General features: G+C 47.2%; 1 protein-coding gene across 1 annotated transcript; it reads left to right on the forward strand.

The window, feature by feature from the left end:
• The first annotated feature begins 13719 nt into the window (after nt 1-13719).
• On the forward strand, nt 13720-17746 carry LOC122379364 (cyclin-dependent kinase inhibitor 3-like). The gene is made up of 2 exons (XM_043361504.1): nt 13720-14002; nt 15613-17746. Exon 2 carries the CDS (start codon nt 15636-15638, stop codon nt 16284-16286), a length of 651 nt encoding a protein of 216 aa, XP_043217439.1. The 5' UTR covers nt 13720-14002; nt 15613-15635; the 3' UTR covers nt 16287-17746.
• Nucleotides 17747-19224: the final 1478 nt, after the last annotated feature.

Below are 19224 nucleotides of genomic sequence, written 5' to 3' on the forward strand. Positions count from 1 at the left end.
CCTACGATTTTCTTCAAAATCGGCATGGTGATACTACAGGCCGAGATGATCAATCTGGCTGAAGAAACCCCTATGGGCATTGAAATCTATGGGGTAAAAACGCCCTTGGAAAGTTTTACCCACGCATTTCTGGCAAGTGTATCACACGCATCCCCCCAATATGGGTATCATATGAAAGCCCATGAAAACCCAAACAAAATGGTGGGGTAAAATTTACCCACTACCCCATCCAGGGTAAAGTTTACCCAAGATGAAAATTTTCGGTCAATGGGGCGGCCCCTACGATTTTCTTCAAAATCGGCATGGTGATACTACAGGCCGAGATGATCAATCTGGCTGAAGAAACCCCTATGGGCATTGAAATATATGGGGTAAAAACGCCCTTGGAAAGTTTTACCCACGCAATTCTGGCAAGTGTATCGCACGCATCCCCCCAATATGGGTATCATATGAAAGCCCATGAAAACCCAAACAAAATGGTGGGGTAAAATTTACCCACTACCCCATCCAGGGTAATGTTTACCCAAGATAAAAATTTTCGGTCAATGGGGCGGCCCCTACGATTTTCTTCAAAATCGGCATGGTGATACTACAGGCCGAGATGATCAATCTGGCTGAAGAAACCCCTATGGGCATTGAAATCTATGGGGTAAAAACGCCCTTGGAAAGTTTTACCCACACATTTCTGGCAAGTGTATCGCACGCATCCCCCCAATATGGGTATCATATGAAAGCCCATGAAAACCCAAACAAAATGGTGGGGTAAAATTTACCCATTACCCCATCCAGGGTAAAGTTTACCCAAGATTAAAATTTTCGGTCAATGGGGCGGCCCCTACGATTTTCTTCAAAATCGGCATGGTGATACTACAGGCCGAGATGATCAATCTGGCTGAAGAAACCCCTATGGGCATTGAAATATATGGGGAAAAAACGCCCTGGGAAAGTTTTACCCACGCATTTCTGGCAAGTGTATCGCACGCATCCCCCCAATATGGGTAGCATATGAAAGCCCATGAAAACCCAAACAAAATGGTGGGGTAAAATTTACCCACTACCCCATCTAGGGTAAAGTTTACCCAAGATGAAAATTTTCGGTCAATGGGGCGGCCCCTACGATTTTCTTCAAAATCGGCATGGTGATACTACAGGCCGAGATGATCAATCTGGCTAAAGAAAACCCTATGGGCATTGAAATCTATGGGGTAAAAACGCCCTTGGAAAGTTTTACCCACGCATTTCTGGCAAGTGTATCGCACGCATCCCCCCAATATGGGTATCATATGAAAGCCCATGAAAACCCAAACAAAATGGTGGGGTAAAATTTACCCACTACCCCATCCAGGGTAATGTTTACCCAAGATAAAAATTTTCGGTCAATGGGGCGGCCCCTACGATTTTCTTCAAAATCGGCATGGTGATACTACAGGCCGAGATGATCAATCTGGCTGAAGAAACCCCTATGGGCATTGAAATCTATGGGGTAAAAACGCCCTTGGAAAGTTTTACCTACGCATTTCTGGCAAGTGTATCGCACGCATCCCCCAATATGGGTATCATATGAAAGCCCATGAAAACCCAAACAAAATGTTGGGGTAAAATTTACCCACTACCCCATCCAGGGTAAAGTTTACCCAAGATGAAAATTTTCGGTCAATGGGGCGGCCCCTACGATTTTCTTCAAAATCGGCATGGTGATACTACAGGCCGAGATGATCAATCTGGCTGAAGAAACCCCTATGGGCATTGAAATATATGGGGTAAAAACGCCCTTGGAAAGTTTTAATCACGCATTTCTGGCAAGTGTATCGCACGCATCCCCCAATATGGGTATCATATGAAAGCCCATGAAAACCCAAACAAAATGGTGGGGTAAAATTTACCCATTACCCCATCCAGGGTAAAATTTACCCAAGATGAAAATTTTCGGTCAATGGGGCGGCCCCTACGATTTTCTTCAAAATCGGCATGGTGATACTACAGGCCGAGATGATCAATCAGGCTGAAGAAACCCCTATGGGCATTGAAATATATGGGGTAAAAACGCCCTGGGAAAGTTTTACCCACGCATTTCTGGCAAGTGTATCGCACGCATCCCCCCAATATGGGTAGCATATGAAAGCCCATGAAAACCCAAACAAAATGGTGAGGTGAAATTTACCCACTACCCCATCCAGGGTAAAGTTTACCCAAGATGAAAATTTTCGGTCAATGGGGCGGCCCCTACGATTTTCTTCAAAATCGGCATGGTGATACTACAGGCCGAGATAATCAATCTGGCTGAAGAAACCCCTATGGGCATTGAAATCTATGGGGTAAAAACGCCCTTGGAAAGTTTTACCCACGCATTTCTGGCAAGTGTATCGCACGCATACCCCCAATATGGGTATCATATGAAAGCCCATGAAAACCCAAACAAAATGGTGGGGTAAAATTTACCCACTACCCCATCCAGGGTAATGTTTACCCAAGATAAAAATTTTCGGTCAATGGGGCGGCCCCTACGATTTTCTTCAAAATCGGCATGGTGATACTACAGGCCGAGATGATCAATCTGGCTGAAGAAACCCCTATGGGCATTGAAATCTATGGGGTAAAAACGCCCTTGGAAAGTTTTACCCACGCATTTCTGGCAAGTGTATCACACGCATCCCCCCAATATGGGTATCATATGAAAGCCCATGAAAACCCAAACAAAATGGTGGGGTAAAATTTACCCACTACCCCATCCAGGGTAAAGTTTACCCAAGATGAAAATTTTCGGTCAATGGGGCGGCCCCTACGATTTTCTTCAAAATCGGCATGGTGATACTACAGGCCGAGATGATCAATCTGGCTGAAGAAACCCCTATGGGCATTGAAATATATGGGGTAAAAACGCCCTTGGAAAGTTTTACCCACGCAATTCTGGCAAGTGTATCGCACGCATCCCCCCAATATGGGTATCATAGGAAAGCCCATGAAAACCCAAACAAAATGGTGGGGTAAAATTTACCCACTACCCCATCCAGGGTAATGTTTACCCAAGATAAAAATTTTCGGTCAATGGGGCGGCCCCTACGATTTTCTTCAAAATCGGCATGGTGATACTACAGGCCGAGATGATCAATCTGGCTGAAGAAACCCCTATGGGCATTGAAATCTATGGGGTAAAAACGCCCTTGGAAAGTTTTACCCACGCATTTCTGGCAAGTGTATCGCACGCATCCCCCCAATATGGGTATCATATGAAAGCCCATGAAAACCCAAACAAAATTGTGGGGTAAAATTTACCCACTACCCCATCCAGGGTAAAGTTTACCCAAGATGAAAATTTTCGGTCAATGGGGCGGCCCCTACGATTTTCTTCAAAATCGGCATGGTGATACTACAGGCCGAGATGATCAATCTGGCTGAAGAAACCCCTATGGGCATTGAAGTCTATGGGGTAAAAACGCCCTTGGAAAGTTTTACCCACGCATTTCTGGCAAGTGTATCGCACGCATCCCCCCAATATGGGTATCATATGAAAGCCCATGAAAACCCAAACAAAATGGTGGGGTAAAATTTACCCATTTCCCCATCCAGGGTAAAGTTTACCCAAGATGAAAATTTTCGGTCAATGGGGCGGCCCCTACGATTTTCTTCAAAATCGGCATGGTGATACTACAGGCCGAGATGATCAATCAGCCTGAAGAAACCCCTATGGGCATTGAAATATATGGGGTAAAAACGCCCTGGGAAAGTTTTACCCACGCATTTCTGGCAAGTGTATCGCACGCATCCCCCCAATATGGGTATCATATGAAAGCCCATGAAAACCCAAACAAAATGGTGAGGTAAAATTTACCCACTACCCCATCCAGGGTAAAGTTTACCCAAGATGAAAATTTTCGGTCAATGGGGCGGCCCCTACGATTTTCTTCAAAATCGGCATGGTGATACTACAGGCCGAGATGATCAATCTGGCTGAAGAAACCCCTATGGGCATTGAAATCTATGGGGTAAAAACGCCCTTGGAAAGTTTTACCCACGCATTTCTGGCAAGTGTATCGCACGCATACCCCCAATATGGGTATTATATGAAAGCCCATGAAAACCCAAACAAAATGGTGGGATAAAATTTACCCACTACCCCATCCAGGGTAATGTTTACCCAAGATAAAAATTTTCTGTCAATGGGGCGGCCCCTACGATTTTCTTCAAAATCGGCATGGTGATACTACAGGCCGAGATGATCAATCTGGCTGAAGAAACCCCTATGGGCATTGAAATCTATGGGGTAAAAACGCCCTTGGAAAGTTTTACCCACGCATTTCTGGCAAGTGTATCACACGCATCCCCCCAATATGGGTATCATATGAAAGCCCATGAAAACCCAAACAAAATGGTGGGGTAAAATTTACCCACTACCCCATCCAGGGTAAAGTTTACCCAAGATGAAAATTTTCGGTCAATGGGGCGGCCCCTACGATTTTCTTCAAAATCGGCATGGTGATACTACAGGCCGAGATGATCAATCTGGCTGAAGAAACCCCTATGGGCATTGAAATATATGGGGTAAAAACGCCCTTGGAAAGTTTTACCCACGCAATTCTGGCAAGTGTATCGCACGCATCCCCCCAATATGGGTATCATATGAAAGCCCATGAAAACCCAAACAAAATGGTGGGGTGAAATTTACCCATTACCCCATCCAGGGTAATGTTTAACCAAGATGAAAATTTTCGGTCAATGGGGCGGCCCCTACGATTTTCTTCAAAATCGGCATGGTGATACTACAGGCCGAGATGATCAATCTGGCTGAAGAAACCCCTATGGGCATTGAAATCTATGGGGTAAAAACGCCCTTGCAAAGTTTTACCCACGCATTTCTGGCAAGTGTATCGCACGCATCCCCCCAATATGGGTATCATATGAAAGCCCATGAAAACCCAAACAAAATGTTGGGGTAAAATTTACCCACTACCCCATCCAGGGTAAAGTTTACCCAAGATGAAAATTTTCGGTCAAGGGGGCGGCACCTACGATTTTCTTCAAAATCGGCATGGTGATACTACAGGCCGAGATGATCAATCTGGCTGAAGAAACCCCTATGGGCATTGAAATCTATGGGGTAAAAACGCGCTTGGAAAGTTTTACCCACGCATTTCTGGCAAGTGTATAACACGCATCCCCCCAATATGGGTATCATATAAAAGCCCATGAAAACCCAAACAAAATGGTGGGATAAAATTTACCCACTACCCCATCCAGGGTAAAGTTTACCCAAGATGAAAATTTTCGGTCAATGGGGTGGCCCCTACGATTTTCTTCAAAATCGGCATGGTGATACTACAGGCCGAGATGATCAATCTGGCTGAAGAAACCCCTATGGGCATTGAAATATATGGGGTAAAAACGCCCTTGGAAAGTTTTACCCACGCATTTCTGGCAAGTGTATCGCACGCATCCCCCTAATATGGGTATCATATGAAAGCCCAGTTGTTTGGGTTTTCATGGGCTTTCATATGATACCCATATTGGGGGGATGCGTGCGATACTCTTGCCAGAAATGCGTGGGTAAAACTTTCCAAGGGCGTTTTTACCCCATAGATTTCAATGCCCATAGGGGTTTCTTCAGCCAGATTGATCATCTCGGCCTGTAGTATCACCATGCCGATTTTGAAGAAAATCGTAGGGGCCGCCCCATTGACCGAAAATTTTCATCTTGGGTAAACATTACCCTGGATGGGGTAATGGGTAAATTTTAACCCACCATTTTGTTTGGGTTTTCATGGGCTTTCATATGATACCAATATTGGGGGGATGCGTGCGATACACTTGCCAGAAATGCGTGGGTAAAACTTTCCAAGGGCTTTTTACCCCATAGATTTCAATGCCCATAGGGGTTTCTTCAGCCAGATTGATTATCTCGGCCTGTAGTATCACCATGCCGATTTTGAAGAAAATCTTAAGGGCTGCCCCATTGACCGAAAATTTTCATCTTGGGTAAACTTTACCCTGGATGGGGTAGTGGGTAAATTTTACCCCACCATTTTGTTTGGGTTTTCATGGGCTTTCATATGATACCCATATTGGGGGATGCGTGCAATACACTTGCCAGAAATGCGTGGGTAAATCTTTCCAAGGGCGTTTTTACCCCATAGATTTCAATGCCCATAGGAGTTTCTTCAGCCAGATTGATCATCTCGGCCTGTAGTATCACCATGCCGATTTTGAAGAAAATCGTAGGGGCCGCCCCATTGACCGAAAATTTTCATCTTGGGTAAACATTACCCTGGATGGGGTAATGGGTAAATTTAACCCCACCATTTTGTTCGGGTTTTCATGGGCTTTCATATGATACCCATATTGGGGGGATGCGTGCGATACACTTGCCAGAAATGCGTGGGTAGAACTTTCCAAGGGCGTTTTTACCCCATAGATTTCAATGCCCATAGGGGTTTCTTCAGCCAGATTGATCATCTCGGCCTGTAGTATCACCATGCCGATTTTGAAGAAAATCGTAGGGGCGGCCACATTGACCGAAAATTTTCATCTTGGGTAAACTTTACCCTGGATGGGGTAGTGGGTAAATTTTACTCCACCATTTTGTTTGGGTTTTCATGGGCTTTCATATGATACCCATATTGGGGGGATGCGTGCGATACACTTGCCAGAAATGCGTGGGTAAAACTTTCCAAGGGCGTTTTTACCCCATAGATTTCAATGCCCATAGGGGTTTCTTCAGCCAGATTGATCATCTCGGCCTGTAGTATCACCATGCCGATTTTGAAGAAAATCGTAGGGGCCGCCCCATTGACCGAAAATTTTCATCTTGGGTAAACATTACCCTGGATGGGGTAATGGGTAAATTTTACCCCACCATTTTGTTTGGGTTTTCATGGGCTTTCATATGATACCCATATTGGGGGGATGCGTGCGATACACTTGCCAGAATTGCGTGGGTAAAACTTTCCATGGGCGTTTTTACCCCATAGATTTCAATGCCCATAGGGGTTTCTTCAGCCAGATTGATCATCTCGGCCTGTAGTATCACCATGCCGATTTTGAAGAAAATCGTAGGGGCCGCCCCATTGACCGAAAATTTTCATCTTGGGTAAACTTTACCCTGGATGGGGTAGTGGGTAAATTTTACCCCACCATTTTGTTTGGGTTTTCATGGGCTTTCATATGATACCCATATTGGAGGGATGCGTGCGATACACTTGCCAGAATTGCGTGGGTAAAACTTTCCAAGGGCGTTTTTACCCCATAGATTTCAATGCCCATAGGGGTTTCTTCAGCCAGATTGATCATCTCGGCCTGTAGTATCACCATGCCGATTTTGAAGAAAATCGTAGGGGCCGCCCCATTGACCAAAAATTTTCATCTTGGGTAAACATTACCCTGGATGGGGTAATGGGTAAATTTTACCCCACCATTTTGTTTGGGTTTTCATGGGCTTTCATATGATACCCATATTGGGGGGATGCGTGCGATACACTTGCCAGAAATGCGTGGGTAAAACTTTCCAAGGGCGTTTTTACCCCATAGATTTCAATGCCCATAGGGGTTTCTTCAGCCAGATTGATCATCTCGGCCTGTAGTATCACCATGCCGATTTTGAAGAAAATCGTAGGGGCCGCCCCATTGACCGAAAATTTTCATCTTGGGTAAACTTTACCCTGGAAGGGGTAGTGGGTAAATTTTATCCCACCATTTTGTTTGGGTTTTCATGGGCTTTCATATGATACCCATATTGGGGGGATGCGTGTGATACACTTGCCAGAAATGCGTGGGTAAAACTTTCCAAGGGCGTTTTTACCCCATAGATTTCAATGCCCATAGGGGTTTCTTCAGCCAGATTGATCATCTCGGCCTGTAGTATCACCATGCCGATTTTGAAGAAAATCGTAGGGGCCGCCCCATTGACCGAAAATTTTTATCTTGGGTAAACTTTACCCTGGATGGGGTAGTGGGTAAATTTTACCCCAACATTTTGTTTGGGTTTTCATGGGCTTTCATATGATACCCATACTGGGGGGATGCGTGCGATACACTTGCCAGAAATGCGTGGGTAAAACTTTCCAAGGGCGTTTTTACCCCATAGATTTCAATGCCCATAGGGGTTTCTTCAGCCAGATTGATCATCTTGGCCTGTAGTATCACCATGCCGATTTTGAAGAAAATCGTAGGGGCCGCCTTATTGACCAAAAATTTTCATCTTGGTTAAACATTACCCTGGATGGGGTAATGGGTAAATTTTAACCCACCATTTTCTTTGGGTTTTCATGGGCTTTCATATGATACCCATATTGGGGGGATGCGTGCGATACACTTGCCAGAATTGCGTGGGTAAAACTTTCCAAGGGCGTTTTTACCCCATATATTTCAATGCCCATAGGGGTTTCTTCAGCCAGATTGATCATCTCGGCCTGTAGTATCACCATGCCGATTTTGAAGAAAATCGTAGGGGCCGCCCCATTGACCGAAAATTTTCATCTTGGGTAAACTTTACCCTGGATGGGGTAGTGGGTAAATTTTACCCCACCATTTTGTTTGGGTTTTCATGGGCTTTCATATGATACCCATATTGGGGGGATGCGTGTGATACACTTGCCAGAAATGCGTGGGTAAAACTTTCCAAGGGCGTTTTTACCCCATAGATTTCAATGCCCATAGGGGTTTCTTCAGCCAGATTGATCATCTCGGCCTGTAGTATTACCATGCCGATTTTGAAGAAAATCGTAGGGGCCGCCCCATTGACCGAAAATTTTTATCTTGGGTAAACATTACCCTGGATGGGGTAGTGGGTAAATTTTACCCCACCATTTTGTTTGGGTTTTCATGGGCTTTCATATGATACCCATATTAGGGGTATGCGTGCGATACACTTGCCAGAAATGCGTGGGTAAAACTTTCCAAGGGCGTTTTAACCCCATAGATTTCAATGCCCATAGGGGTTTCTTCAGCCAGATTGATCATCTCGGCCTGTAGTATCACCATGCCGATTTTGAAGAAAATCGTAGGGCCGCCCCATTAGCCGAAAATTTTCATCTTGGGTAAACTTTACCCTGGATGGGGTAGTGGGTAAATTTTACCCCAACATTTTGTTTGGGTTTTCATGGGCTTTCATATGATACCCATATTGGGGGGATGCGTGCGATACACTTGCCAGAAATGCGTGGGTAAAACTTTCCAAGGGCGTTTTTACCCCATAGATTTCAATGCCCATAGGGGTTTCTTCAGCCAGATTGATCATCTCGGCCTGTAGTATCACCATGCCGATTTTGAAGAAAATCGTAGGGGCCGCCCCATTGACCAAAAATTTTCATCTTGGTTAAACATTACCCTGGATGGGGTAATGGGTAAATTTTACCCCACCATTTTGTTTGGATTTTCATGGGCTTTCATATGATACCCATATTGGGGGGATGCGTGCGATACACTTGCCAGAATTGCGTGGGTAAAACTTTCCAAGGGCGTTTTTACCCCATATATTTCAATGCCCATAGGGGTTTCTTCAGCCAGATTGATCATCTCGGCCTGTAGTATCACCATGCCGATTTTGAAGAAAATCGTAGGGGCGGCCACATTGACCGAAAATTTTCATCTTGGGTAAACTTTACCCTGGATGGGGTAGTGGGTAAATTTTACTCCACCATTCTGTTTGGGTTTTCATGGGCTTTCATATGATACCCATATTGGGGGATGCGTGCGATACACTTGCCAGAAATGCGTGGGTAAAACTTTCCAAGGGCGTTTTTACCCCATAGATTTCAATGCCCATAGGGGTTTCTTCAGCCAGATTGATCATCTCGGCCTGTAGTATCACCATGCCGATTTTGAAGAAAATCGTAGGGGCCGCCCCATTGACCGAAAATTTTCATCTTGGGTAAACATTACCCTGGATGGGGTAATGGGTAAATTTTACCCCACCATTTTGTTTGGGTTTTCATGGGCTTTCATATGATACCCATATTGGGGGGATGCGTGCGATACACTTGCCAGAAATGCGTGGGTAAAACTTTCCATGGGCGTTTTTACCCCATAGATTTCAATGCCCATAGGGGTTTCTTCAGCCAGATTGATCATCTCGGCCTGTAGTATCACCATGCCGATTTTGAAGAAAATCGTAGGGGCCGCCCCATTGACCGAAAATTTTCATCTTGGGTAAACTTTACCCTGGATGGGGTAGTGGGTAAATTTTACCCCACCATTTTGTTTGGGTTTTCATAGGCTTTCATATGATACCCATATTGGGGGGATGCGTGCAATACACTTGCCAGAAATGCGTGGGTAAAACTTTCCAAGGGCGTTTTTACCCCGTAGATTTCAATGCCCATAGGGGTTTCTTCAGCCAGATTGATCATCTCGGCCTGTAGTATCACCTTGCCGATTTTGAAGAAAATCGTAGGGGCCGCCCCATTGACCGAAAATTTTCATCTTGGGTAAACATTACCCTGGATGGGGTAATGGGTAAATTTTACCCCACGATTTTGTTTGGGTTTTCATGGGCTTTCATATGATACCCATATTGGGGGGATGCGTGCGATACACTTGCCAGAAATGCGTGGGTAAAACTTTCCAAGGGCGTTTTTACCCCATAGATTTCAATGCCCATAGGGGTTTCTTCAGCCAGATTGATCATCTCGGCCTGTAGTATCACCATGCCGATTTTGAAGAAAATCTTAGGGGCCGCCCCATTGACCGAAAATTTTCATCTTGGGTAAACTTTACCCTGGATGGGGTAGTGGGTAAATTTTACCCCACCATTTTGTTTGGGTTTTCATGGGCTTTCATATGATACCCATATTGGAGGGATGCGTGCGATACACTTGCCAGAATTGCGTGGGTAAAACTTTCCAAGGGCGTTTTTACCCCATAGATTTCAATGCCCATAGGGGTTTCTTCAGCCAGATTGATCATCTCGGCCTGTAGTATCACCATGCCGATTTTGAAGAAAATCGTAGGGGCCGCCCCATTGACCGAAAATTTTCATCTTGGGTAAACATTACCCTGGATGGGGTAATGGGTAAATTTTACCCCACCATTTTGTTTGGGTTTTCATGGGCTTTCATATGATACCCATATTGGGGGGATGCGTGCGATACACTTGCCAGAAATGCGTGGGTAAAACTTTCCAAGGGCGTTTTTACCCCATAGATTTCAATGCCCATAGGGGTTTCTTCAGCCAGATTGATCATCTCGGCCTGTAGTATCACCATGCCGATTTTGAAGAAAATCGTAGGGGCCGCCCCATTGACCGAAAATTTTCATCTTGGGTAAACTTTACCCTGGAAGGGGTAGTGGGTAAATTTTATCCCACCATTTTGTTTGGGTTTTCATGGGCTTTCATATGATACCCATATTGGGGGGATGCGTGTGATACACTTGCCAGAAATGCGTGGGTAAAACTTTCCAAGGGCGTTTTTACCCCATAGATTTCAATGCCCATAGGGGTTTCTTAAGCCAGATTGATCATCTCGGCCTGTAGTATCACCATGCCGATTTTGAAGAAAATCGTAGGGGCCGCCCCATTGACCGAAAATTTTCATCTTGGGTAAACTTTACCCTGGATGGGGTAGTGGGTAAATTTCACCCCAACATTTTGTTTGGGTTTTCATGGGCTTTCATATGATACCCATATTGGGGGGATGCGTGCGATACACTTGCCAGAAATGCGTGGGTAAAACTTTCCAAGGGCGTTTTTACCCCATAGATTTCAATGCCCATAAGGGTTTCTTCAGCCAGATTGATCATCTTGGCCTGTAGTATCACCATGCCGATTTTGAAGAAAATCGTAGGGGCCGCCCCATTGACCGAAAATTTTCATCTTGGTTAAACATTACCCTGGATGGGGTAATGGGTAAATTTTACCCCACCATTTTGTTTGGGTTTTCATGGGCTTTCATATGATACCCATATTGGGGGGATGCGTGCGATACACTTGCCAGAATTGCGTGGGTAAAACATTCCAAGGGCGTTTTTACCCCATATATTTCAATGCCCATAGGGGTTTCTTCAGCCAGATTGATCATCTCGGCCTGTAGTATCACCATGCCGATTTTGAAGAAAATCGTAGGGGCCGCCCCATTGACCGAAAATTTTCATCTTGGGTAAACTTTACCCTGGATGGGGTAGTGGGTAAATTTTACCCCACCATTTTGTTTGGGTTTTCATGGGCTTTCATATGATACCCATATTGGGGGGATGCGTGTGATACACTTGCCAGAAATGCGTGGGTAAAACTTTCCAAGGGCGTTTTTACCCCATAGATTTCAATGCCCATAGGGGTTTCTTCAGCCAGATTGATCATCTCGGCCTGTAGTATTACCATGCCGATTTTGAAGAAAATCGTAGGGGCCGCCCCATTGACCGAAAATTTTTATCTTGGGTAAACATTACCCTGGATGGGGTAGTGGGTAAATTTTACCCCACCATTTTGTTTGGGTTTTCATGGGCTTTCATATGATACCCATATTGGGGGTATGCGTGCGATACACTTGCCAGAAATGCGTGGGTAAAACTTTCCAAGGGCGTTTTTACCCCATAGATTTCAATGCCCATAGGGGTTTCTTCAGCCAGATTGATCATCTCGGCCTGTAGTATCACCATGCCGATTTTGAAGAAAATCGTAGGGGCCGCCCCATTGACCGAAAATTTTCATCTTGGTTAAACATTACCCTGGATGGGGTAATGGGTAAATTTTACCCCACCATTTTGTTTGGGTTTTCATGGGCTTTCATATGATACCCATATTGGGGGGATGCGTGCGATACACTTGCCAGAATTGCGTGGGTAAAACTTTCCAAGTGCGTTTTTACCCCATATATTTCAATGCCCATAGGGGTTTCTTCAGCCAGATTGATCATCTCGGCCTGTAGTATCACCATGCCGATTTTGAAGAAAATCGTAGGGGCCGCCCCATTGACCGAAAATTTTCATCTTGGGTAAACTTTACCCTGGATGGGGTAGTGGGTAAATTTTACCCCACCATTTTGTTTGGGTTTTCATGGGCTTTCATATGATACCCATATTGGGGGGATGCGTGCGATACACTTGCCAGAAATGCGTGGGTAAAACTTTCCAAGGGCGTTTTTACCCCATAGATTTCAATGCCCATAGGGGTTTCTTCAGCCAGATTGATCAACTCGGCCTGTAGTATCACCATGCCGATTTTGAAGAAAATCGTAGGGGCCGCCCCATTGACCGAAAATTTTCATCTTGGGTAAACATTACCCTGGATGGGGTAATGGGTAAATTTTACCCCACCATTTTGTTTGGGTTTTCATGGGCTTTCATATGATACCCATATTGGGGGGATGCGTGCGATACACTTGCCAGAAATGCGTGGGTAAAACTTTCCATGGGCGTTTTTACCCCATAGATTTCAATGCCCATAGGGGTGTCTTCAGCCAGATTGATCATCTCGGCCTGTAGTATTACCATGCCGATTTTGAAGAAAATCGTAGGGGCCGCCCCATTGACCGAAAATTTTCATCCTGGTTAAATCATGCTTTTGGTTAAATTGATCCGGTATTTAACCATATCATTAGGTCCGGGGTGAAGAGATCTTTCAAATGGTGGTCTTATTTTTCAGTTTCGTCCAGCCGTTTAGGCGTAAAACGGTTTTTAGATTTTTCCCTAGATTTCTAGATTTTTCCCTAGATTTCTAGATTTTTCCCTAGATTTGGCAGCCCCAATCTGGGCTGGGCCGAATGTGGGCTGAATGTGGGCTAACTTCCGTTACATATGGGGATAAGGGGTTATTTACGAATTGCTTTATGTTGCTGTGGTGAATGAAGTGCTATCATCCGAAGTCCAAACCATGAATCAACCTGCTTCATGAAAATCACGAGGTCTGGTCTTATTGTCGCGGTTGCAACACAAGATTCTTTGTGATGAGAGTGAGCTTATCAGAGGGTGAAAATATAAACTTCAAACTGGTGCTGATATCAAGACTTAAGTTGTGGTCAGAGAGCGATGCATCAGGCTGAATAGACAGCCATCGTTTCATCCCAGCCTTCCCCATCAGGTATGTGGATAATAATACAAAGCTGCTTAGTTTGTTTCATGCCAATTAGATGAATGAAAATTCATGCCTTCTGTTGGAAATAATTCCAATAGATAATGAATCAAATGTGCTTAAAGTCAAGCTTGTGCGGATAAAATAATCACCCTCGTTAGTTAATTTAATGATTGTGATGAAAGAAGAACAAATTGAAATGGCTGAACAGCTGACCAGATTGTGTTTCAGTTTTGTATCAATATTGTGGGTGGTCATTCTGTTTATCTTTTTGCTTTAATCATGTTCTGCCACCTCTGAGAAAAGGGAGGGATGGTCAATTGAGGGAAAATATTGTCATTTAAAACTGGAAAAGTATTAAATATCAGTCTCGTCATTGCTAGACAATGAAAGCTTTTAAATAGTGTGTTTTATGCTTAAGCTACAAATCTACTATCTGAATTTAAAAGTCACATATGAATTGGAATATTCCTTTTGAAATAACTGCACTAGCACCAGACCATAGGGCAGGATTAGCTGAGCTTGATCTGGATACCTATTGGATCTTACCATGGATGAGAAAATCTCTAATCCATGATCTTACCCCACATCTCAATTTTTCCAACAGCCCATTTGTGAGGAGAGAAGGTTAACAAATCCTTACAACAATGTCAATGCTAGACTGTTCACATAAACCATGCAGGAAATCTGTGGATCTGTTGAATTACCTAATATATTTATTTTATCATACCTCAACAATGCTTAAGTGACTAAGTCACTGGCCATAATCCTTGGATGGAGTGCTTGGGCCTTGACCTGAGCCATTACTTCTTATTTTAAAATATTTGTGTATCATTTTCACCCTTAATTTTAATTTTTTGCATTTTTCATAAACTCATAACATTTTGATTACTAGGACAGAATTTGACCTCTTTTTTCATCTATTTTTCATTGGCTTACATGTGTAAGCATGTCAACATTGGACAACCTTATAAGGAGCCTTCTCTCCTGTTTCATTATCAGGAAACATGTTGAAACTTCTTACCCAAGGAATACATATTTATTCCCCTTTGTAAGCCAGTTATGAAACATATAGCAATGTTGCGGAGCTGTTGTTCTCTGGAAGGTGGTTGCTGCACCCAGTACCAGTCCTGGAATAATGGGACTGCTGTCCCCAAAGACTATCCTTTTCTATCATCAGTGCCAGCTCAGCACTGGACCCTGGACATCCTGAGCTCATGGCTCATGGTAATACACCAGTCTCTTACTGGCCACCTTGGTATAAGAAGGGGTTGATATTGTCCGGCGTCGATTCTTTGCCCAGTTTCCTACACTCACATTCCTACACCTGGCGAGCGCGGCCTCGGCCTCGGCCTGACGCGGAAAGATGATATCGGTGGTAGCTGAGAAGTGAGAACCTCCGCGGGGTCGGTAGGACTCGTGACGTAACGTGCCGTGAATGGACTAATCAGCGAGCGGCCCGGTGTAGACACTCGCGCGACTGGAAACCTGCAGTGAGTCGGTACCTTGTTGGACGCGGCGCCTGGTGAGGTCCATTCACGGCACGGCACGGCGGCGCCGGAGGCGGGCGGGCGGCAGGGGGCGGCGCTCTGTACCGTCCCGTCTGCTCCCCGTTTCAGCGGCGCGCGCTGCCGGCTGCACCATGTGGCCGCCGTCCGGCTCGGAGCCCTCCTCCGGGGACGAGGAGGAGGAGCGGTCTCCGGAGCGGTCCCCGGAGCCGGAGCCGGAGCCGGAGCCGGAGCCGCGCCGGCCGCAGCCGCTGGCGCTCAGCTGGCTCGACCTGTCGGCGGTCGGCTACCGGCGCTCGCTGGCCGTGTCAGCGCTGCCGGCCGCCGCCGACCTGGAGCGGCTGCAGGCGCTCGGCTTCACGGCCGCCCTGATGCTGTGCACGCACGCCGAGCTGGCCAAACAGGGCGTGCCGGAGCTGGCGGCCGCCTACGAGGCGCACGGGCTGGCCGTGTGCCACCGGCCGGTGGCCGAGGGCGAGGTGCCCGGCCCGGCGGCGCTGCTGCAGCTGTTCGAGGCGGCCGTGCGCGCGCTGGAGGCCGGCGGCCGCGTGCTGCTGCACTGCTCCACCGGCCTGGGGCGCGCCTGCACCGTGGCCGCCTGCCTGCTGCTGCACGTGCAGGAGGAGCTGACCGCCGACCAGGCGGTGGAGGCGGTGCGCCGGCTGCGCGGGCCGCGCGCCGTCCAGTCGGTGCGCCAGTTTAACTTTATCCACGAGTACCGCGACGAGCGCGACGCGTTTCTGGCGCAGCTGGAGGCGCCAGAGTCGCGGCCCGTGTCGCGGTAAGTCGCCGGCCGTGGCGGTGGCCGTGAGACGCCGCCGGGCTCACTGCCAGAGCCGGCGAGGGTGTGTCCTGACCGTGAAATGACCCATGAGTCCGCCACCGTAGTAATCTGATATGGCTCATTTGTGTGATTTTGTATTGCATGTTGATCATCGCAGTAGATTTACATTTTGACGCTTGTTGCAATAGCTGGTTCGTGCCTGTGTGTATTTTTATTAAAAGGGGATTGAACGTTGGAATAATGTTCAAAGATTATCATATGGAATGTTTTTAGAGTGACACATCTGAGCCTAGTGGCTGTCTATGAATACCAAATGTTGGGTCATTTCACATCGGGATCGCCCGTTGGAGTGGCGCCGCGGCGTGACCGGCGGCGGTGCCAGTGGAGGCGGGTGGCGGCCCGCGGTCTGGGACGGCCGCAGCGGCGGCCGGCCGGGGGTACAGACAGGGGGCCGTACGGCGGGCCAGCCGGCCGGCCCGCGGGACACGAGTGCCACCCGCGGCAGCGACTCGGCCTCAAGGGAGTCGGTTTTACCCCGCGAGTGCGTGCCTCTTACATTGGTTAAGTGACGCCGCCCGGCGCTGCCCACGAGTGGTGTGCAGCGCCGGGTGGTGGCGGGCCCCGAGCTGCGTGGGTCTGACCGAACTGAACGAATCGCAACCGACAGCAGCAGCCTGCCCAGCGGTGTACAACGGCGAGACGGCGACGGTCGCACTCTTACTTGTTACATCGTTGTGTTGTCTTTCGTCATGCATCTGGTACATTATGCACGCCCTCAACTGGGAGACAAAGTCTTAGCGTACGTACATCATCAGCAATCCTAATTGAGAGATGCAACCAAAGTACAAATCCAAGTGCAAACAAGAAGAGAAGCGCCGTAGGCTGGGTAGGCTCCGTGCCGCGGCGGTGGCGCCGCGGCGGTAGGATTATGAACTAGTGTTTCACGGACAATCGCCAGATATCGCCACCTAACTATACCGGCATCAAACAGGGTTTTAGGGATGTGTTTTTGTTAACAATGCTGATTGTTTGCCATTAAAGTCACGTTGCAGTATGAGCGTGACGTACTGCTGGCCAGATTTTCTGTAGATATGCTGCTGGTATCTAACCTAAGTGCGCGCGCTGGTGGTCGGGCTGTTGATTTATCGCATCTTGCGCGCCGACCGGTCGCTTTGATGAGCGCTTTCTGCCCTGGTGGGGCCTTTTTGTACTCGTTTGCGCGCTGTGTCGTGCTGCCGAGCGCCGAGCGCTGCTGATGAAATCGAATCGAGCCGACCGCCGACCGTTGGCCGGGCCGCAGTGCCGGCCTCTCGGTGACGCTGTCCGGGTGACGACTGCGCCCTACCGGGCGGCACCTCGATGACGTGCGGCCACAGCGTCCGAACGGCCGCCTCGCCTCGCCCGTGCCACTACAATGTGTAGGATGGGCTGTGTTCAATAAAAAATGCGAGCTTGGAGCAGGACGGGTGTTTTCTCTGGAGCTGAGATGCCTTATCAACATTACAGCTGAAAGCTGTGATAACCCAGTACCGGAATCGGGGCAGTGAGATAACTATTTCTGCGTGATGGGATCTCAGCGTACAGCCACCAATGGGCCAGATCATCAGTGAGCCCAGGCGTGGGGAGCGGCACTTCCTCACTGGCAGATAACCGGTCGACCGCGTTCGTCCGATGCCCTCCCACCTGACGTGCTCCGGACTCTATCGCGCCTCACCGACGACCTCTGGCGGCTCCGGCAGCTCATCTTACCGGTGGGTTCCAGCCTCCGGGGTTCGAGTGCGCCAACTGGACTTATTGGTTCTTATCCGCGCCCTCCAAGCTACAGGCCATCGCATGACATGAGTTGAATTTGTGATCAACTGCTTTTTTCTTGAGTAAATCATGATATGCCTATGGAGTACGGCACGACGATGATTGTATTGTGTCATCAATTGTCATCAATACCTTTTAAATGCAATAAAAGCCTGCCAGGCAAAGCTCATTTGAATAGCCAAGCCACATTTGAGTTTCGTCTTTTCAGATTTCCGAAAACTTACGCGTAACGCAAAGTAGGAAGAAACAGCACGGTCACTTCAGTCTGTTCCTAGTTCCTACTAGAGATGTCAATCGGATACCAACTTTTCGGTATACCGATACCAAACCGATACCAACATGGTATTTGGTATTTCAATCGTAATGTGTTTGGTATTTTGTTGGTATCATAAACCCTCACTAATGTACATATAAGAGGCTATGAAATCGGTTAAAAGTTGGTATTTCTCTCATGTTCCCAAGTTGGTTTGGTTTCGGTATTTCCCCACGGTTTTGGTTGGTATTTGGTTTGGTATCGGTATTCCGATTTTCCGTAGATGACATCCACTAGTTCCTACCTCTCGTTCTGATCGAGCTAAGCTGCTGCTTTGCTTCTGGCAGTCTAGAAGCACACCCTCAACTCCACCAACTTTATTTTGCAATATGTAGCTTCCAAATAAAAGACTGTTCAGTGTTCATGTGTGCCCTCCGCTGTGATAGCGGGACAGTGCTGATGCGGGTTTGTGTAGTCTGACCGCCACTGACCCGATGACCCGCCTCTGCCACGCTGTGTCCTTCACTGGGAGGGTTTTGGTCCACAGGCGGCCACCTCAGGCAAACAGTCGGCGTCCAACATGGTCTTCCTCAGCCTCGACAGCCGGCCGACCTCGCCGCTCCAGTGCTGAGAGGTATGTGGGAGATGATACGTTACTGCGCCCGATCGCTTCGCGTCGCTGGCTGACAGGGATCAAACTTCCACTGACTAGCCTGCTAGCCTCTTTCTGTCGCTCTGCCATGCATTGCATATATAGTTACGCTGCTGTGTTATTACTGGTTATTACTTATGAGTTATGACTGATCTGCGTTGGCTCGAAGACGTCTTCTTAAGCTGCTTATACGTCCTGCGTAGTTCGAAGGGAGTGTAACCG

This window comes from Amphibalanus amphitrite, unplaced genomic scaffold (genome assembly GCF_019059575.1).
Source record: "Amphibalanus amphitrite isolate SeventyFive unplaced genomic scaffold, NRLGWU_Aamphi_draft 000076F_arrow, whole genome shotgun sequence".
NCBI classification, from domain to species: Eukaryota; Metazoa; Arthropoda; class Thecostraca; order Balanomorpha; family Balanidae; genus Amphibalanus; species Amphibalanus amphitrite.

Coding starts and splice junctions, on each gene's coding strand:
- LOC122379364 (XM_043361504.1), top strand. CDS start 15,636: ATGTGGCCGCCGTCCGGCTCGGAGCCCTCCTCCGGGGACGAGGAGGAG.